Below are 22145 nucleotides of genomic sequence, written 5' to 3' on the forward strand. Positions count from 1 at the left end.
CCCATTCTCTCTTATGTGACGCAAGCGAAGTTGCGTTGGTCAGCTAGTTTCTTATAATCATGTATTATTTAATACCATATTGTCAACGTTACGCCTATTTTAACACAACAAAAAACCTATTTATCAAATAATACATAACAAGGAAAATCTTTACGAATTACTAAAAATACATGAGTTTCGAAGTTAACAATATATGTTCTGAAAATTAAATTTGATATACCATAGTGATAATATTTACAGGGAGGTATTTACTAACACATTAAGGAATACATAGACTGTCGGTGAGGTAGGTAGCGTTTCCGAATCTCAAAAGGTCTCGGGTTCGACTGCGTGTCGTGCTAAGTGCTATAGTTCTTTTCGAATAAGGACTACTCTACTTCCATTTACCGGGCACGTTACCAAAGTCCGGACTATAATTGAGAAATATTATAATGTTATTTTGAGAAGACAAAAAGCATTTGATCTGACCCAGGATTCGAATAGTATTTTTATGTTGGATAGCCTATTTATTGAGGAAGGCTATATAACATCATGTTACGACCAAAAGGAGCAGAGTAGCAATTATAAAAATTACAAGAATGGGTAAAATTATGACCCAATCTCTCTTATGTGGCGCAAGGGAAGTTGCGCGGGTCAGCTTGTTTTAAATACACACATAACTTGGAAAAGTCATTGGTATGTGCCTCAAGCTCGAACCTGCAACCACTTTTATGGGAGGTACCAACTTATACCACTCAGACTATAGCTTGATATAAACTTGAATGCCTCCCTGTTAACAATCAGTTGCATTATAATATAACTGGAAATCGTTTAGTTCTTTATATTATTAGCATCTTTGATTCTTTACTAGTAAGACGTTACTTTAGTAAATATAAAAATGAAATATATAAGTTTTCTGTTCTTTTTGGTCGCTGCTATTGTAGTTAGTGAAAGCAAAGGTATGTATAAATTACTTAAAATCTAATAACTTTTTGACTTAAAAATGCATTCGTCGTATTGTTAGTGGTCAACCTGGAGTCAAAGTTGTTCAAGACGCGAGCCAATTGTTGTTTTAAAAGACAATTCACGCACTAAGAATTGTTCTTGTATCGCGAGGACTTTTACAAACATACAAACAACGGACACAAAGTACAACTTGACCTGGAACCACAATTTGTGGATCGCAGAAATATTTGATCAGTTTGGAAATCGAACCCACGACCACCCAATGCACTGCTAGTGCCATGGCGACCACTTTCACCACTGCACCAGGGAGGCCGTCAATTTGAACATGGCTTAACAAATTTAGAAGAAAGGCTAGGCTGATGGAATGTACAGTCTCCAGTACACACTCGATCGGCGTGGTTTTTTTTGCTAATTAGGGTTGCCAGATGGCCGGGATTGTCCCGGAATTTTGCGTATAGTCCCGTGTCTCGTTATTTTACTTTTATGTCCCGGAATGAAAACATACTGGCTTTAACTAAGCCACGATGCTTTTTTATAGGTCATCCTATTAATGAAGTTTTGGGCCGGAGACCAACACTCTCATTTCGTCCGTGGCCCCAGAAATGTCCCGGAAATTATCGGCCTGAATCTTGGCAACTCTAGTCCTAATCCGCGCCATTCCATTATTATTTGCCCAACAGTAGGACAGGTATTTTAATTTTCTATGTGTATTTCAGAAGAAAGATGTTATCTGCCTATTGACGGAGGAATCTGCATGGCTCACATGGAAAAGTAAGTATTTATTTATCTCATCATACATACATACATGCATACAGACAAACACACATACATGGATTATGGCCGTTATATGGATACAGGCCATAATTCTATAAAGTTTGAAGTAGGTAAAATAGGCACTAAGTAATATGTGGGTACTTTTTCCTATATGGGTAGGCAGGGAACAGAGAACGCCACTTGTCAGAATCATTATAAACTTCCCTTGCTTCATTCACATACATACATTGTCATGTTGTCATACAGGACCGCCGGTTACGAGTAGCACCTGATCTTTTTGCAAGACATCACCGATATGATCTGTGTATGTCTTTCTAGGGCGTCCCCTCCCGGCGTTTCTATTTACAATTTCCGTAAAAGTAAATATAACCCATTATTGTCCCACTGCTGGGCAAAGGACTCCTCCCGTAATGAGGTAGGCCTTGAGTCCACCACGCTAGCCAAGTACGGGTTAGTGACTTTGCATACCTTCAAAAACTATTCTAAAGAACTCTCAGGCATGCAAGGTTGCATCACGATGTTTTCCTTCACCGTTGGAACAAGTGATCATTATTGCTAATACACACATAACTTGGAAGTCATTGGTGTGTTGCCTCGGGTTCGAACCTGCAACCACTTTCGTGTGGGGTACCAACTTATACCACATGGCTATCACTGTACATCTTTGTTAAACCAGTATCAATTTTATGTATTATTTTTTTGTTTTTAGATACGCCTACGACGTAGTTGAAAAAAGGTGCAGACTATTTGTCTATGGAGGATGTACTGGCAACGATAACAGATTCGATTCTCTTGAAGAGTGTCAAGCTGTGTGTGAACTGACAGATTAGTGCTGGGTAAACTATTGCGGCTTGTATTAATATTAAAAATGGTTTTAAAATATGTTATAGTATTTTTTCTTGACATCTCGGCCCATCTGATATCTGGTATTTCGAATGTCACAATAAACTAAATATTATATCACTCTAAGGTAGACTGGAAGAAAATTCCCCTGGCATTAAGTCCGCATTTATACAGCAGTATAATAATATAAAGTATAAAATAAATAAATATGTCCAGTCTCACCGGACTGCTTATCGGACCTCCAAAACCCAAACTTTCAAGCTTCTGACTACTGTTAACGACTGTCAAAGATCTTTGAAAATGACAGCTGGGACCCACAATTTTTCGTGCCTTCCGAAATACAGAGGAACTCAGTATGTAGGTATATGATAGATAGCCGATTTATCGAGGAAGGCTATAGGCTATATATCATCACGCTACGGCCAATAGGAGCAGAGTACCAGTGAAAAATGTTACAAAAACGGGGAAAATTATGATTCTCTTATGTGACGCAAGCGAAGTTGCGCGGGGCAGCTAGTGTAGGTATAATATGGTAGTTTAACACGAAAGTTGAGACTAAGTCACTTTCCCCGTTTTCTGAGGTACATTTAGCGGTAGTTTATCTATTAAAGCGTTTAAACTCATACAAAAAACGCAATTAAATACAAAAACCACCGCTAAATGTACCTCAAAAACCGGGGGTTAGTCACTCTTCAGAAAACCTATTTTATATTTATCAGTAAACAATAAATAACAGGGAAAATCTTTCAGAATTACGGAAAATCCGATGCTTTAAGAACTGTTGATAAATATATGTTATCAAAATGATCTTTGACATAATATGACCCCAGAGATAATGTTTACAGGGAGGGACTTACCAAAGTATAGAATACTGGTCGGTCGAGTAGTGAGCTAATAGCTGAGTGGTCTATGCTTGCAACCACCACACAAGCTGTTGCAGGTTCGAACCCAAGGCAACACTTCAATGACTTTACCTGGGTACACGATACCCTTCGGTAAGACTGGTTGTCAGACTTTCAAGCTTCTGACTACTGTTAACGACTGTCAAAGATCTTTGAAGATGACAGCCGGGACCCACAATTTAACGTGCTTTCCAAAACAACCGGAGGAACTCGATATGTATGAGATGGTCACCCATCCACAGGAAAACCTCGGCAAACGTGACTCAGCTTCAGAAATCGATCCGCGTGGCTGTTGTTAACTAAGTCACGAGCTCTTCCACGAGTTAGATAACAATCTAAGTGCATCCCTGATAACTAGTAGTTGTATTATATTACTTGCTGACCCGCGCAACTTCGCTTGCGTCACATAAGATAGAATGGGTCAACATTTTCCCCGTTTTTGTAACATTTTTCGTTGCTACTCTGCTCCTATTGGTCGTAGCGTGATGATATGTAGCCTATAGCCTTCCTCAATATATGGGCTATCTAACACTGAAAGAATTTTTCAAATCGGACCAGTAGTTCCTGAGATTAGCGCGTTCAAACAAACAAACAAACAAACTCTTCAGCTTTATAATATTAGTATAGATATAATATTAGTATAGATAAGTACTTAGAACTCATTTCCTTATTCATATTATTAGAACCGTTGATTAGTTTACAAGTGCGACGTAATTATCGTAAATACAACATGAAGTTTATAAGTTTTCTGTTGATTTTGGTGACTGCTATTGTATTTAGTGAAAGTAGAAGTAAGTAAATTATTGTAATTAAGTATATCTAATATATAAACTTCTCGCGTCGCAGTTTTCGTTGCCATACTCCTCCGAAACGACTTGACCGAATCTCATGAAATTTTGTCAGCATATTGACTAGGTCTGAGAATCGGCCAACATCTATTTTTCATACACCTAAGTGACACATTTTTTTTATATGGCAAAGCAACTTCTGCTGCGTGAGCTATTAACTTATAGTTATTTGTTAGCCTAGTGTCAAAGTTGATAAGGCGACTCGCGCTTTTTACGTGGCATAACGACTGTTGTCTTAATCTATACTAATATTATAAAGCTGAAGAGTTTGTTTGTTTGAACGCGCTAATCTCAGGAACTACTGGTCCGATTTGAAAAATTCTTTCAGTGCTAGATAGCCCTTTTATCGAGGAAGGCTATAGGCTATATATCATCACGCTACGACCAATAGGAGCAGAGTACCAGTAAAAAAAATACAAAAACGGGGATAATTATGACCCATTCTCATGTGACGCAAACGAAGTTGCGCGGGTCAGCTAATTGACAATAACCGGGGCCAACTTTTATATTAACATTATTTTATTAGCACTTATTCTTACAGTGAAGGAAAATATAATGATATAACATTTCTTGAAGGAATGCAAAGTCCCCAACCCGCACTTGGCTAGCGTGTTGGACTCAAAACGTAGCTCCTCCCTCATTCCGGGAGGAGACTCTTGGCTAGCTGTAGGGACAGTAATGAGTTTATATTTTTGTTGTGTATTTCAGATGAAATATGCTACCTGCCTATTGAATCAGGAATGTGCTACGCTTACTTGGAAAGGTAACATAAAACATAGATAACTTTGCATATTATTATGACCTCCTCCTGGTCGATATTGTGCCACGGTGGCCAGTTTTATTGAAACCAGCCATCGAGACATTGTTTTTAGTGTCAAAGTGTGTGCACGGTACACAGGTACACTCTCTATTCCTTTACTCTCATAACCCGGTGGGACGGTAGACACGACCAGTGAGGATTCAGGCGCAGGACCGACGCTTTTACGTGCTCGCCGAAGCACGGTAGACTATGACCTGAAACTTCACTAAGCACTTCTTTTCAGAAAATGGACATATCTTTGGTCCACGTCGGCAGTGCTATACATTACTTATAAACGTATATTTATGTACTTATCGCGCCACGAAGACGGTTCAGAAAGCAAATACTTACCCTCTTATTCATAACATATATGAAGTTATAAAGTGTTTTGTTTCGTTCACTCCTTAGCGAAATGAAAAAGAGAAAACATATTATAGTAGCTTATTAACTAAAATAGGTTTATAGTGTGTTTATGAATAAGAGGGTTAGTTTAACCTGGATTAACAAAAAGAATACTGTCTGCCGCGAAACTACTTCTGTAATCAAAAATATACCTAAGTATGTAAACCTACTTATTTAAATTTTATTTTTATTTTTAGATACGCTTACGATGTCGCTGAGAACAGGTGCAAGAAGTTTGTCTTTGGTGGGTGTCAAGGCAACGAGAATAAGTTCGATTCTCTTGAAGAATGTCTAGCTGCATGTTATGACTAGTTTAACCACAGTTAACGGCTTGCAGATAAGTACTGGATAAATTACGACGACGCATAAACGTATATTCAAAATGGTCTTCTACAATATTTTTCGAATGAAACAATAAATGTACATATTGTTTTATTAAATTTTTAACAAAGCATAACCTTGTTGCATTTATTTATTTTAGTTAAAATATTAAAACGCATAATCTTGCCGTAATTATATTCGTATTAGCGCCATCTATCCAACGTCTGCATAACTACAAGCGGCATGATCGTAACTGTTCTGTATAATTATTAGTATAGAGACTGGCCGGTAGATGTCCCTAAATAAAGAATATTTAAAAACTATTTTATCCTAGGATAATGTGATGTTTTGAATTTATTATGCACTGTATATTTTTTCGACCTCGCAATAGTTACCAATAATGAAAACTATTTGTCCGTCCGTAGAACTCACTTTTGCAGTCAATCCATCATCCATTTATAACCGAAATACTTTTTAAGAAGCAATGTAATGTATTTGCTTATTTGTAGCAAAATAAAGGACGAAAAATAAAACACAAAATACATTTTTCTAATGGTATATTTATTAGAAACATAGCAACAATATCTTATTATAATCTACATAATTACAAATGGCGGCGGCTACAGGGCCTAAGCTTGCTCGGGTGCAAACTGCAACTTTTTGCACCGGGTGCTAATGTAAAACTCAATTTCATTATTAAATTTGGTGCAAAACAACTTGCACTTGTTATTTCAACAGTATTTTTATAATATTGATGGGATTTAACACACCAGATGCCCTTTAAACTTGCGGCTGTCATTTTCAAAGATCTTTGACAGTCGTTAACAGTAGACAGAAGCTTGAAAGTCTGACAACCAGTCTTACCGAGGGGTATCGTGTTATAACCCAAGTAACTGTGTTGTGGAGGTCAGATAGGCAGTCGCTCCATGTAAATACTGGTATTCAGCTGCATTCGGTAAGACTGGAAGCCGACTCGAACATAATTGGAAGAAAGACTAGGCTGATTTTATGCTCTTAAAAACCTTTGTTTTTAATTATATTGGTATATTTTTTGTACATTGAATATATTGGGTGCAACTCATAGCACTCAGTGTACGTACTTCGACAAACTTAGAACCGTAATATTATAATGTAAAGGGTCTTAAACACGATTAAAAATTAAATGGAAATGCCTTAATTGTTTACCCGACGTTTCGATCGAATTGCATCGACCGTGGTCATAGGATGACTCATTGAGACATTATAATATTATGTGTACAAGTCGTGAGAGTTTAAAATCGTTAAAGTTGTAGTAAATGTATGAAGAAATCTGTCCATTTTACAGTTGTTAAGTTAAACTATACTTATTCAGGTATCTTAGTATACTGGGTGCAAAATATTCAGTACACCGAGTGCTTGAGCGCATTTTGCACTTAAGTGCAAACATAATAATGATATTGTAATTCAATAAAAACAATAATACATTAATCATTCGTTAACATGGAAATTAGTATTTATATATACAAACATAAATAAATTATAAAGAACAAAATAATATAATATTTAATATACATGATTATAGTGTATTGCACAAAATAAAAACTTTTTATCTATTTAATTATAAGTATGGTAACATATTGGTAACTAATAAAATCATAAATTTGGTTTAGACCAGGGTTTCCCAACCTTTTCTTAGTCCGGGACCACTTTTATATTATTCTTGTTAGCAGGGACCACTACGTAAGCATATGTTCCTCCGAGTTACGGAAGGCACGTTAAATTGTGGCTCCCGGCTGTCATTTTCGAAGATCTTTGACAGTCGTTAACAGTAGTCAGAAGCTTGAAAGTCTGACAACCAGTCTTACCGAAAGATATCGTGTTATCCCAGGTAACTGGGTTGCGGAGGTCCGATAGGCAGTCGCTCCATGTAAAACACTGATATTCAGCTGCATCCGGTGAGACTGGAAGCCGACTCCAACATAGCTTGGAAGAATGGCTAAGCTGATATATGTATATATTTTGACATCCACGGAACACTGGTTGGGAGCCATTGATGTAGACAATCATTGTCTAAATATAATAGTGGCTTTAAAGGTATTGCCAAACTAAAAAAAATAATGCGGTCGATTTGACAGTTGTTCTATAACCTATACACTTAACAACTAATTTTATACATGAACACAATACGAATGTAACATCTAAATTATAATAGCATACGATACATTTAAAATATAATTGTATTTTCAAAATATACAAACAATTTTTACTAGGGGCTTTTGGGTAGTAAAAAATATACGTATAAGTCCACTAATTGGTCAGCGTTGTGGACTCGAGGTCTTTTTTTCGTCAGGAAAATGCATTACTGCATGTCCCGCTCCAGGGAGGTAGCGGGGGTCTATCGGGCTCTCCCGCCGGCTAGGCGTTCCGGCTTTTAAATTTGGCCATACCGCTTAAAAACCTGACGGTGTTCCTTCAACTGTCACCATAAAGTGGCCAGGACGCGGTACCTCCAATTGGATACTCCGCGTCCCAGCCGGTGTGGACTCAAGGCCTAAAACCTTATACCGAAAGGACCTTTGCCTAGCAGTGGGACAGTAGCTTCAGTTTTTCATTGATATAAACGTTCAATGGTTCGATTTACGAGTCAGGCAATTAGTGTTTTCATATTTCTTATAGATTTTTTTTAAACGACTTTTATCCTTATTGACAACAACGGGAACCGACTTTTTACGTGCCCTCCGAAGCACGAAGACGCCCAGCTCAAATACCACGATGCGGTCACCCATCTACGGAATGACCGCGCCGAGGGTGGCTTAGCCTACAGATCGTTTACCGACCGGTGAGCGCATATACGTTTTATAATATAAATTGATATATATATTTTACTACCCAACAATCACTAGTAACACAAATACTGATAATTTTTACAAGCTAATTAAGTCACACATTTATTTTTTTGTTTTTGCTTTTTCTATAACAACAACATATTTAATTATAGACATCGAAATAATATCATATTAAAATAACATTGAATTTCAGTTTCACGTTCATATGTACAGACAGTATATAAGACAGACGTAAGTATATAAGCAGTGATAGCCGAGTGGTAAAAGTTGGCACCTCCCACGCAAATGGTTGCAGGTTCAAACCCGAGGCAACCAATAACTTTCCAAAGTTATGTGTGTATTAGAAATAATTATCACTTGCTCTAACGGTGAAGGAAAACATCGTGATAAAACCTTGCAAGCCTAAAATATATTTATTGAGGGCATGCAAAGTCCCCAACCCGCACTTAGCCAGCGTGGTGGACTCAAGGCCTAACCCCTCCCCTCGTTTAGGAGGAGACCCTTGCCCAGCAGTGGGACTAAATGAAAAAAACTAATGGATTAAAAAATGTATATAAGACGGATAAATGTATGTACGCGCGGTACGGCTACGTGCATATACGTAATGTATGTACATATGAACAGAACATCACAGATAAGTGAAAATTAACGATTTTAATTAGTTTTAATGTATAAATTTCAGGTTTTGGTCAAAATATAGTTTACTTTAAAATGGTACTTCAGAATGGCACGAACGGATCCAGGAGAGAGGCTTGAGAGGGCGCAAGAGTACTCCATTTTTCTAAACTATCACACCCAAAATATCCCTAGGACAGATTAATTTCACTATACACTCTCTCATCTCTTTATTAACCCTTTGACCGCTTAATCGGCTATACTAGACAAACGACGCTTTTGTCGGCAATTGTCGACAAAAATATAGCGTCAAAGGGTTAACTTTACCCCCTCCACCCTCAAGCATCCCCTTCTCTACCCCTCTCCAAGGAAAAATTCAGGATCTACCGACGGATACAACACAATATCGGCTAGTAACCAAACCTATCTAAGTTTAACAATATAGAAACCGGCAGTAATGTTATACCAACTGAATATTTATACAAGCCTTGTTTTACAATAATTTTGTTTATAATACAACGTGTATAACCGCCATTATTCAACAAATAAATTGCATACATACAATTACAAATTTTTAGGCCAATTTTTTCTGATACGATTTTGTGGGAAATTAATGAATAAATAACAGGCGTTTCACTTTTGCCCAGCAGTGGGACAGAAATCGTCTAGTTATTTTAAAGTCAAATTATAAATTTCATTGCCCTTTTTTAGAATTAAATTTTTGGTTTACTCTTATAGGAAAATGCATGATTTTATGTATATTGTATATCAGAATTTATAAAAGACAACCCCCGAACTAAGAATTACCCTTGTGTCGCGGGGACTTATACAAACATACATACAACGGACACAAAATACAACCCGAAACAATATTTTTTTCGGATCGCAGTAATAATTGTTCCGTGTGGAAATCGAACCCACGACCTCCAAATGCAATGGTAGCAGCTTGGCAACCTGAACCACTGCAGTACAGAGTCAGTCACTAACCTTTAGCTGACTGTGAATAAATTGAAATTGACCTTAAGGTCATTAATTTCCCACAAAATCATTCACATGTTATGCCAAAACGATTCTATAAGTGCACATTTCTTCTACATGAAACATCGGCTCTATAAACTTACAATCTTTGTGATTTATCTATTTATTGACAAACGTTTTTTACTAGCATTTTTAATATTTCGCATTTGTATTTTGTATAATACAACACGAGTAATACAATTGAGTTGAGTTAATTTGTCTTTCACTATTCTTACGCCGGCCCCAACGCTTGTACCAACATTGGACTGCAATCTCGGTGAGGTGTACACACGTTAGCTTATAAACTAGTTCTGTCCCGTCAGATCGCGAGCGTTGGCGCAGATTCCTTTAATGAAACCGACACGGGCCGGCCAACTACCAACGGTCGCCCCAACGTTGGGACCAATGCCATTTTCTAGATTCAAACGTTGGACGAATAGCGTTGGGGCCTATATTGGGGCCAACGTGTGGCGCCGGCGATATCGTATGGTTAGTGGTCAACCTAGTGTCAAAGTTGTTCAAGCCGCCCGAAGGATATTAGTTTAATGATTGTGTAAAACCGTATTGTATTATACGAAATTCTTACTAAGTTTAGAAAATCATCATCTTTTTGGTTAACTCTTCACAATGTATTTGTTTATCGTATGGTTAGTGGTCAACCTAGTGTCAAAGTTGTTCACCTAAGGCCTTAGACATGGCTTAACGACTGTTATCTTAATTGATAACAGCCGCGACCGAATTTTACCTAACACGCAGACGCTTAAAACTCAAATATCATTAAGCGACCACCCATCTATATAATATCTGCGGCGAAGTTTACTTAACCCACTGATTGTTTAGAGCGCAATGATAAACTCTTTAAGTTACCAAAAGATAATGATTCTCTACGTTTCGTAATTTTATCATGTCTGCTTAGAAAACACGTTTTTATACCAAATAACCGCGTTTGAATAAAAACCGAATTGTGACGATCGGACAAGAACTACCCTATCGGCAAAATATTGTGCCAAAACTTGTTTTTGTTCTTTTTTAAAGACAACTCCCGCACTAAGAATTGCTCTTGTGTCGCGGGGACTTTTATAAACAAACAACGGACACAAAGCACAACCAGACTCGAAACAATTATTTGTGGATCGCACAAATAATTGTTCCGTGTGGTAATCGAACCTGCAAGCACGACGCAATGGTAGCGGCGTGGTGACCTAAACCACTGTGCCACGGAGGCAGTCAAAACCGAATGTAGTTATTTGTGAATTTGACAAAGCGTGTTTTCTAAACAGCCAAAATAAAAATATGTTCTACAAAAAAATAATCACCTTAAATTTATTTGTACCAAACTATTTTAGTGTCACTATAACTGAACAACACTAATCGACTAGTAACTCTCTCTCAGCGTCTACACTTTGATAAGAACTCCACCAAAGCGGGTCAAGCATTTTTATAGTATATCTTTTTAAAAATCACCGGTTGATTTAAAATGTTGGACGATTGCGTGTATTTTGCTGTGGGTTTTCATAATCTACTGACGGTAATAGAGAGGTCTACTATAGTTTAATAATTAAGTATTTTACATCCTTCGAAACAAGTAAACTATAGTAAATTTGTACCTTACTGGCGATAGATTATAGAAACGGGCCATGAGATTAAGTAAACAAAAATTGTGTCGGTTTAAGTAAACTCTCAGGATTCATATATGCCAAGCATATAGTATGCAACAAATTTATTTGCCAAGTATACAGTTCGCGACAAAACATTTGCTAAGTTGCAGCAGACTAAATGCCCTAGACACAGTGGTACATCGTTATCAAGCTTACAGTTTGTCACAATCGAATTGCCTAACATAAAATCTGCCGCAAACTATATGCTCATCTTACAGTATGCCTTAAATTTAGGGGCGTCTCAGGGAAACTTCCACAGCAAAATACTATCACAATCGCAAATTGCACTGCGTTATATTTTTCATACATTTTTTTCCATACAAATTCACCATAATTATTACCCCATACATACATTTTACCTTTCATACATTACATAAAGCAACCATTTTGTCTAACACTAATAAACGCCGCGGTTCGTTTGCGTCGCAACTGCGGGGTGTATGCGTCGCAAATGCGTTGATGTTGCGTGGTAATTGCGTTGTATGTCGCTGTTTTTTTATTATAATACAATTGTATTTGCTATAGTAATGTAGAAAATAATATAATTTATGTGATATTTACAGTCCCAATACTGCGAAATTTTTGTTTGATATTACATAGTGGTGTATGAACTATAAAAAAACTTCGATTAAGTTTTATTGTTCAACTATGATTTTTGTTTTATAGTTTAAGGCGAATATACCAATCGCTTATTTAACTCAAAAACAATTGTAATGACAACTGCGTGACAGCTGCGTATCTACAGCGCTTTAATAGCGTGTCAGATGTACCTACATTAACTTATAGCGTTACCACAACATTTCGTCGACGTATCAATAGCTAGAGTATCCACTGGAAATCAATTGCATCACAACTGCTTGGCTACAACGTGACAACGACGTATCAACTGCTTGTGACATGCGTGTCACCTGCGTGTCAACTGCGTGTCATAAGCGGGTCACGTGCGTGTCATACGCTTGACAACTGCGTGTCATACTCGTGATAACTTCGTGTCACAAGCGTATTACATGCGTGTCATCTGCGTGTTACTTGCGTGACATTAACGTTACAACAGCGACACTCCAACGCAACTACCCACAATTCAACGTTTACTATTATTATTACGATACATTATATGCTAGTACCTATAGTAGTTAGGTTTGAAAGGGCCTACTTTGTTAAGTCCTAGGTATTTGGCCTGCTCGTCCGTTAGTTCTGTGAGGTGAGCGTCGAATGTGGGCAGGTGCAGGCTCGCTACGTACTCGTCCATTTTTTTCGGTAATAGGTATACGTCAGCCTGTAACAATAAATAATTTTAGCTAAATAACGTCCATCATTAATGTGGCTAGAAACTTTTTGGACTGAGCACTGTCTCCCAGAACACAGGCTTTTGTATCGTTGATGTTACAAACGCGGCAAATAAAGGTTATTTTGTCATTTGAGATATTTTTCAGTATAAGTATTGTAAATACTGGTTCAATTACATATGGAAAAAAACATAAAATATTGACATGACCCAGATCTCTATGAATAAACTTTCGAAATAAAAAATGACTGTCTTCAGCGACCACTTTTATTAAAACCAGCCAACGTTCCAGGCTTTGTTTATGTCGTGTGATAATTGTCTATGTTGTTCTAGTGTCAGGCCAGGAGGTCTACGACATCAACGGTCATTTAATCTGAACATATTATATAATACAGTGTTATAATTATATATTTTAATTGTTAATTTATATATTTCTTCGTGTACGCGTTCGCTCAGCACGCGGTGTAACCTAGTTTCAATGAAACAGAGAGCGTTGTGAATGAACAGAAAAAAAAACAATCAAACTTTTCATACCTAAGAGCCATTTAAACAAATCTGGCAATTAGCAGGTGATCAAGTGACCTAAACCCTCTCTCATTTAAGGTCAATTGCCCACCAGTGGGCTAGTGGGTTGCATACCTTGTACCGATGGTGCGGCGCGTTGTACAGCTCGATGAGCGCGAGCGCCTGCGTGGCGGCGGTGACGGACACCACGAAGGACGGCAGCGACGAGCAGCACAGGTTGGCGAGCCGGCCCTCCGCCAGCAGCACGATGCGCTTGCCGTTCGCCCAGATTATGTGGTCCACCTGGGGAACAAATATACGGTTTGTTATACCCGAATTTTAGAAAAGAAGCTACCTCCACGGCCCCGTGGTCAGAATAATTGGACGTAGTATGTAGCGGATCGCTACATACAGCGACATCTACTGGGACCAGCGCACAACCAACCACTACGCGCAGTGTGACTGACGTCACAAGTCCTAGATCGCGCTATCGAAGTTTGCACTGCAACTGACTATATATACAAGTTCCCGACTACAACAGTCGGGCAGCCTAGGCCCACCAGGCATGATCTCCTCGCCTGGTCGGAGGATCCTTCCTTTGTGTTGGAGGAACATGATCACCTCGTTCTTCCACAAATTATTTGTGGATCGCACAAATAATTGTTTCGTGTAGGAATCGAACTCCCCACGCAATGGTATCGGCGTGGCGACCTAAACCACTGCGCCATGGAAGCAGTCAAATTATTGTCAATTTAAAATTTTATGAGACTGCAAGCTGACTCGCGCAACTTCGCTTGCGTCACATTAGAGAGAATGGGTGAAATTTTTCCCCGTTTTTGTAACATTTTTCGTTGCTACTCCACTCCTAATGATCGTAGCGTGATGTTATATACCCTAAAGCCTTCCTCGATAAATGGGCTATCTAATACTGAAAGAATTTTTCAAATCAAACCCGTAGTTCCTGAGATTAGCGCGTTCAAACAAACAAACAAACAAACACAAACGATCAATCAAACAAACAAACAAACTCTTCAGCTTTATAATATTAGTATAGATAGGTAGTATACCTGACTGCGAACTCTCTCCCACAGCAGATCAGGAGTACGTAGCGCGTGTACATCTATCTCAGTGTTACTATGTCCCATGTTGCAGACGACGCAGCCGTTCTTCATGCGCTCCATGTGTTCCCTCGTCACCACGCCCTTGTTGCCCGTGGCTGTGATCACTATGTCCACTTGACGGATCACCTGGGTAAATAAAAAATATATTTTGTTAAGTTAAACTATCAACGTTTGTACATATTATACTAAAGGGTCTAAAATTTTATGTGTCAAATCAGCTTCTCTGTATGTCAAAAACATTTTAGTACAGAAATATAGTGTAATGATATGACACGCCCGTATTTTTGTTGGGAGTGCCTGACATCCATTTTCAGTGAGTACCTAATAATTTTAATTTCATAATAATTATCGATAAAAATACACAGTATTTTGGATGAACCTTATACGAGTACAAGTTATAGAGAAACACAAATTTCACTTACCGGGTCTATCCCACTAGTCCCGTTGAGTTGTCCCGTGACGGGACAACTGGCACTATTTTGTCTCAGTTGTCCCGTGGCGGGACAAGTGACACTGTTTTGGTGCCAGGTGTCCCGTTGCAGAAAAATCACGGGACTAATGGGACAGACGGAAGGGACAAAACAACTGGTTCCATTGAATTGTTGTGTGACAACAGGTACTACTACAGGGACTACTGGGATAGACCCCACTTACCTCATTCAATTTGACAACTCTAAAACCGTCCATGGCCGCTTGTAACGCGCATATAGGGTCGATTTCTGTTACGTATACCTGAAAAATAAAAACACATTGTTACAACCGAAATCTTATGAACGACGATATTGACAATATATCGTCACTATTCAAATAATAGTGAACGACATGAAATCGTGCTATTCTGTATAAAAACCTTCATATAAATATACAGGCCATGACTATCCGGGGTGAATATAGAAAATATTATTAGTGAGTATAAAAGAAATAATTCCTTTTCAACGACGTTTAGGGCCATTTTCACATCTAAAAAGACAGTCAGGTAATATAACTGTTTAGTAGTAACGGTGAAGGAAAACATCGTGATGAGACCTCGCATGCGCAAACTTGTTTTACACATTTATTGACATGCAAAGTCTCCAGCCCGCACTTGGCCAGCGTGGTGGACAGCCTAACCTATCCCTCTTTTGGTACCCTTACCCAGCAGTGGGACAGTAAAAGGGTTAAAAAAAACAGTCAAAAGTATGATACTTATTTCAGTGGAGTAACTGGATGTTAGTATTGCAAGTTCTCACCACACATCCTAAAGCTTTGAGTGCTTGGCAGCACCCCTTCCCGACTTCTCCATACCCGCACACGACTGACTGCTTCCCGCCGAACATCAAGTCTGTGCTGCGTTTTAACGCGTCTATTATACTCTCCCTGAAATTAATAGTAAAAATATATACTAAATAATAATGGTTAAGTTGGATCCCATGTCAGAGACAGTTGTTGTTGCTTTGGCGTTAAATTCTCCACCATTTGAAAGCCATATGCTTAAACATACGGCTCAGTAATAAATTTTAAATATTTAAACATATTGGTCTCATTTTCTAAAAAAACTTTGCTATGTAGTAATAATGACTTTTTTTCAAGTAACTCATTGTGTTAGTAACAATATTCCTTACTTCTATAATAGTAATTCTATTCTAATCTCTTAACCAAGCCACAAATGTATATGAATCACAGCAAACCGCCTAACCGATGTTGATCTTATATTTAATATCTACAACTTACTCTTTATAAAAAAAAATGCGGTTCTTCTTGTAATATCCTAAGTTTTCTAATTCTAGTAGCCCCTAACCCGCATATTGTCAGCGTGGTGTACGCAGAACCAAGTTCCACCCCCAAACCCGGGAGGAGTATTTGCCCCAATAGCAACACAGTAATGGCTTACAGTTTATATATTAATAATACAGGTTAACATTATAGTTGTAAGACTCACCGACAAGAGTACAGATTATCAAACTTGGTCTTGGTAACGGAATCGTTGACGTTCATAGCGGGCACGCACAACTTGCCCGCTTTACTCAGCTGGTACAGTCTGTGTACGCCCGTCACGCTCTCCTCTACTATACCTGAAAGAGACAACAATAGTTAAGATAATCAGTTTTATGTGGCTTTAGTAGAGTTAGCTTGGCCATTTTTGTTTGAAAACCACTACCAGTGAGGCTTTATAGGCCACAGATTATGGAAGATCGACTTTTCGCTATAGGTGTTAGGGTCTGTATGATGGTACAATAAGCCCTTTCTGTCATTTGACATCTCATCCTAAGTTACTCCTTAGATTATCAACCAAGTCCGTATATTTCCTTAAATTCTAAATCGCTAGTGTCTACTATGAATTTCAATTTTAGAAAGAAGTTACGGTCATAGACCACCTTGCCTCGAATAGCTCGTACAGCAAGCAAATCTCTCACTGGTCGTGTCGGTTATCCGTTAAACGAAAATTAATTTTTTGGACTACTTATTTTCTCAGCCAGCAGAAAATTGCCAATTGTCATCCAGGGAACTGTTCTAGAAGGAACCAATGGGGATTTTTTTTCCTAAGCCTGTTTGAATGTCCCACTGCTGGGCAAAGGCCTCCACCCTTCGGCGGCAAAACCCAACATCGGGCATGTTTAAGAAAAGGATAATTACAAAGTTGCCTTCCTCTGTTACTCACCCTTAATATGTTTGAAGGCGGCGGCATGTTTCTTAAGCATGAGATGCGTGGCGTCTCCGCCGTCGTCCAGGATCATGTTGGGCTGCCAGCTCGCCGTGGGCGTGCAGCACTGGTCTATGCACCACCAGAACGCCTCCTCGCTCTCACCACGCCACGCAAAGATCGCGTACCCTGGAGAAGACGAACAAGAAATTGAAGTATAATAAACCACCTATAAACTTGATCCCCTCAAATAAGATAAAAAATTGTTAAGAATCTACAGACTATCAAAAGACTATTGCCTAAAAAAGGTAACTTAAGTTTGCAAAGGGGCACAGAATATTAAAGTTTTAAATCACTGAAAAATGTTAAAATTCCATAATACCTGTTAACTTTAAGAAAGCATAATAAAATAAGTAAGTAAGAAGTAAAATAAAGGAACTCATACTTAACACTAAGCAAGCAACGATCAATAAGCAAACCTAAACTACTACGGAAAACTTTGGCAAAAATATGATTGTAAATTAGGAACAAATACATGTGTTTTAATTTGTGTGCGTATTTTTTTTATTTAACAACCTGTTGAACCAAGACAAAAAGATACCCGTAGGCCGTAACCACTCACCAGCATGTGCTAAAGCAGCGGCCACCTCGTTCTGAGTGCTGTAGATATTGCACGCAGCCCAGCGGACCGTAGCTCCCAGCGCGGCTAGCGTCTCGATCAGGACTGCCGTCTGAGCGTTTATGTGAGTGCACCCTACGATCTGGAAAGGAGGAAGAAAAGCTTTAGAAAATATGTTAAAGAAACCGTAACAACCATAAGGAAAGGAAGGAGCTCTCTCTCAGCTTTAATAGGAAGCAGCTCCCAGCGACGGGTACTCGCGCGGGTGGCCGCAATGGAGCATTTTTGTATGAGACCGCGCGGACTTTATGTAGTTTCAGGTCTTAAATATAATGTAAACCAGCGGAATCGTGGCGAAAATTCTGAGATTTAATCAATTTAAAGCAGCTAACCTACCATTTTTTTATTCACATGTAATAGGAGTAGAGATTTGAAAATGATTAATAATAATCAGTATCTTTGCGCGCCTTCGATGGTATGCGTTGCGCCTTGCATGTCCATATCTAAATTCACACAATCCATCCATCTTTTTTTCAGTCTTCCTCTACTCACAACGCTACAACTTTTTTCTGATGAAGTAGATGGCTATCATCTACTTCATCAGAAAAAAGTTGTAGCGTTATAATAAAAGAAAAACAAATTTTACTTCTCATTTCCTGCAAAAACTACAAACGCAAAAGCTATTCTGAAGAAAGATAGCCTTATCCCGCCTTTAACACGGTCTCAAGACCTTCATTTTCGTTAATATTAAATAAGGAAATCTTTAGTAAGAAAAAACTGTAGTAAGTATAAGTAATACTGTACCTAAATGTTACTAAAGATACGGCCGGGGAACTCCCGGAGGTCGTAAAAGTGCCTCCAAACGATTGTAATCAGTAGTAAATCGGGCAAGTTCATATATTTTTAACAAAAGGGAAGTTTTTTGTGTTGAAAACTTGTTTTAGAAGTATTTTTGAACCTTAATTTAGGGAATAATAACTTTGAAATGCTACTAAGTATTGTTAATTAACTGATTCTTGATCTTAGACCACCGTACAAAACCGTAAACATATTGTGCAATACGTCAAATTGTGTCATATTATTAATCGTCTAGGGGGCCTTGAATAGACAATAGTTAACTTGGTTTTTAAATAGTCTCTGAAAAGGTGCTCAAACATGAACCTTCTGCCAAGCAGTATTGCGCGGATAGAGCCAGACCAGTAAGCCTTTTTTTTCGTCAGGAATATGCATTACTGCATATCCCGCTCCATGGAGCAAGTGGGGGTCTGCCGGGCTCTTGCACCGGCATGACATACCGGTTTTAAATTTGGGCATACCGACTAATAACCTGACGGTGTTCCTTCAAAAGTCACAGTAAAATGGCCAGGACGCGGTACCTCCAATTGGATACCAGACCAGTAAGTCCTAGCAATGTGACAGAGTCCTAGCAATGGGACAGTACAAAAAAAATAATACCTTAGCATCCTTCAAAGGCTTATCATCCTTAGCCCTGGCCCTCAGCGCCATGATGCCCGGCATCTCCTGCTCAGCGATCTCAATCTCCCGTCTCCCGAAGGCATGTTGTTCGATGTTGCGGACACAGTACGCTGGGTTCGGTTGTCCTCCTGCAATGGCCTTCTCGTGGGGCTGGACTCCTTCATCTTCGTCTGATGATGACCCTGGAGACAAGAAGAGGAGGAGGTTAGAAGGTGGATCACAGAGAGTTCCTATTGGTAGTCATGGTTTTCGCGAAAAAGAGGTAGACCTCGCAAGGTAGACCTTGCAGAAGTCATTAGCAGCAAAATAAAAACGATTTCTAATTCACAGTGGTATTGTGGTAAAAATCAATGAGGTATAGATAGAGTAGCTTTTTCATTCGGTTCAGTCGGTTCCGGTTGATATAGAATATTAGCTACTGCATTTACAGTAGTATAAAAGTAAAAAAAGTAATTAATTTCGCGAGCTGCTGCTGCCAAGGCGCTCTCTATCTATTAAACATGTATTTGACAAGGACATTCTAAACGCGAGAAATAAAGAAAAATTCTAAAAAGAAGGTTTTTTTCACTATTTTCACATACTTACAGAAATCACTTCTCCCAGATATAATAGAATGTCGTTTCTTCACTTTTTCACCTTCTTTAGGCTTTTGTCCTTCAGAAATTATCTTCATTTCGGATGACATTATATTTCTTACTATTTTCTATACTTCACAAGAAAATATATCCCTACCAAAATAAACAACGGTTTTTAAAATTTACTATTCCGGCTTGGTTATCGATTTCATTTATGGATGGAGTAAATACGGTTTTTTATTACTTTTCGTCATTCACACTTAAGTGTATGTAATGTAACGACTACATACGAGCTGCATCGTGACGAATTTCATGACTGAAATATATTTAGGACTGCACATATTTGTGTAATGAGTATATAATTTTAGAGATTTGCTTCCGGAAGGTACAAGTGTCATATATTTATTTATCTATTTGTACAAACAGACATTTCAGTAAGCGTTGATTGCCAATAAACTCGCCAAACTTTGACGTTTGATTTAGAGAAAGCCCTTGCAAGAAGTCTTATGTATTTCAGCGAAAGAAGAATATGCGTGTTTTTTACGACTATTTCATTAGTAGCGAAATTTCTTTGAAATTATAATATTAATAAGGTAAGCTCATCCGCTGCTGCCATGCCCGAATTCGTGTACAATCTAGTACCTTTTTTTTTTTTTTTTTTTTTCGTCAGGTAAACCCGTTGGAGTCGATTAAAACGACCCACCGGCTAGGTCCCCGCTGCACTGGGACTGCGCAAACGGGGTATGTGGTCCGCCGTAGAGCCCACTAAAAACCTGACGAGTGTCCAACCGCTTCCGCAAAGACGTGCGCCGGGATAGCCGCTATGAGCTAGTACCGCAAGACGCACGCCATGCGCGGCTCGCCCCCCTGTATGAGGGGCCCTACCCTGGGTGATGCCGCCTGGGTGGATAGTGACGGCATCAAACACCATAGACGATGGACGTGACACCATCCGCCCATCACCTATCTTGGGAACCTCACCTCTCCTGTGGGCGACGGAAGTCCCATTCCGCCACCCGGAGGTTCCAGTTAAGGAGGAAGGCGGCGCAGGTGCGCCGCCCGCCTGCGCTCGACGCGGCGTCGGCGGTTTGGATCAGCGAGGAGAGTACAATCTAGTACCTAATGACTTATACGGATAATTCTTTCTTTAAGGTTTTTTTTTATTGAACAACGACCTCTACATACGGTCGCTAATTTTGGGATCGGGGGCCTTTGGGACCAGGCATATTATGGTCCCTGATAATCTTTGTACTGTGACTAATAACAAAATGTTTGGTACAAAATACCAGCATACTACCATTACCTAACTGCTAAATAGTTTTTGATATACTACAAATGAAATCAATAATTTATAACCATCAGTATGCAAAACTTCTAAAGCATGCATAAACAGACACAAGGCTAGAAGAGAGACCGGAAGGGGGTAGTTAAGAGTGGGGGGTACTATTCAGTTAGTTAACTAACGAGCCGCGAAGGGTAACGTGACGTCATATTAATATCCTCTCAATTTACATGTTAAATAATGTTTGTGGTATCATCCTGTATAAGGAGGAGATGGAGAAAAGGTTATGCATATATTTATCATGAAAATTGTTCTAAGACCAGCGGACCTAAAAGACAATTAGTCTAAATTCGCATCCCACTATAATTTTTCATTTTAGTGCCTAACAATTTACAAAACATTTACCCCCGGTTTCTGCGTAAATTTAGCGGTGGTTTATCTATTCAATAGCCTTTTTTATGAGTTTTTACGCTGTTGAATAGATAAACTACCGCAAAATGTACCTACCTCAGAAAACAGGGGTTAATGATTTTATAACGAAATCTTTTTAACAAATCAATCAGTCTATAGGTGGAAAGTTGTTGAAAATCCGGTCGACTTTGATATTAACGCAAACATACCAAATGATAGTCAAAAGTTTGAATTTGGTTAGCAAACTATCATCGTAAAGAAGTAAAAAATAGTTAAGACAAAATCACGGACATATGGATTCGT

The 22145-nt window shown here is 38.7% G+C and overlaps 3 protein-coding genes across 5 annotated transcripts in view; 2 read left to right on the forward strand and 1 right to left on the reverse strand.

Annotated features, from left to right (window-relative positions):
- Positions 1-800: 800 nt before the first annotated feature.
- On the forward strand, positions 801-2601 carry LOC142984597 (trypsin inhibitor-like). Its single transcript, XM_076132335.1, has 3 exons — positions 801-938; positions 1662-1716; positions 2429-2601. Exons 1-3 carry the CDS (start codon positions 878-880, stop codon positions 2547-2549), a joined length of 237 nt encoding a protein of 78 aa, XP_075988450.1. The 5' UTR covers positions 801-877; the 3' UTR covers positions 2550-2601.
- A 1538-nt stretch (positions 2602-4139) lies between these two features.
- Positions 4140-5970, forward strand: LOC142984445 (trypsin inhibitor-like). The gene is made up of 3 exons (XM_076132043.1): positions 4140-4255; positions 5021-5075; positions 5711-5970. Exons 1-3 carry the CDS (start codon positions 4195-4197, stop codon positions 5823-5825), a joined length of 231 nt encoding a protein of 76 aa, XP_075988158.1. The 5' UTR covers positions 4140-4194; the 3' UTR covers positions 5826-5970.
- Positions 5971-6376: 406 nt separating this feature from the next.
- Positions 6377-22145, reverse strand: part of LOC142984444 (adenosylhomocysteinase-like 1) — a 60634-nt gene continuing 44865 nt past the window's right edge. For 2 of the 3 annotated variants that reach the window (XM_076132040.1, XM_076132042.1), the window contains exons 2-10: positions 19554-19756; positions 18102-18240; positions 17498-17668; positions 16778-16910; positions 16089-16215; positions 15514-15591; positions 14806-14985; positions 13874-14041; positions 6377-13225 (exon numbers count right to left, since the gene is read on the reverse strand). In XM_076132040.1, the coding sequence (XP_075988155.1) occupies positions 13067-13225; positions 13874-14041; positions 14806-14985; positions 15514-15591; positions 16089-16215; positions 16778-16910; positions 17498-17668; positions 18102-18240; positions 19554-19756 (1358 nt within the window). In that variant the 3' untranslated portion in view covers positions 6377-13066. Of the gene's footprint in view, positions 13226-13873; positions 14042-14805; positions 14986-15513; positions 15592-16088; positions 16216-16777; positions 16911-17497; positions 17669-18101; positions 18241-19553; positions 19757-20159; positions 21152-22145 lie in introns of those variants that run through there. The other variant, XM_076132041.1, reaches the window with a different exon arrangement.

This window comes from Anticarsia gemmatalis, chromosome 27 (genome assembly GCF_050436995.1).
Source record: "Anticarsia gemmatalis isolate Benzon Research Colony breed Stoneville strain chromosome 27, ilAntGemm2 primary, whole genome shotgun sequence".
Lineage (NCBI taxonomy): Eukaryota > Metazoa > Arthropoda > Insecta > Lepidoptera > Erebidae > Anticarsia > Anticarsia gemmatalis.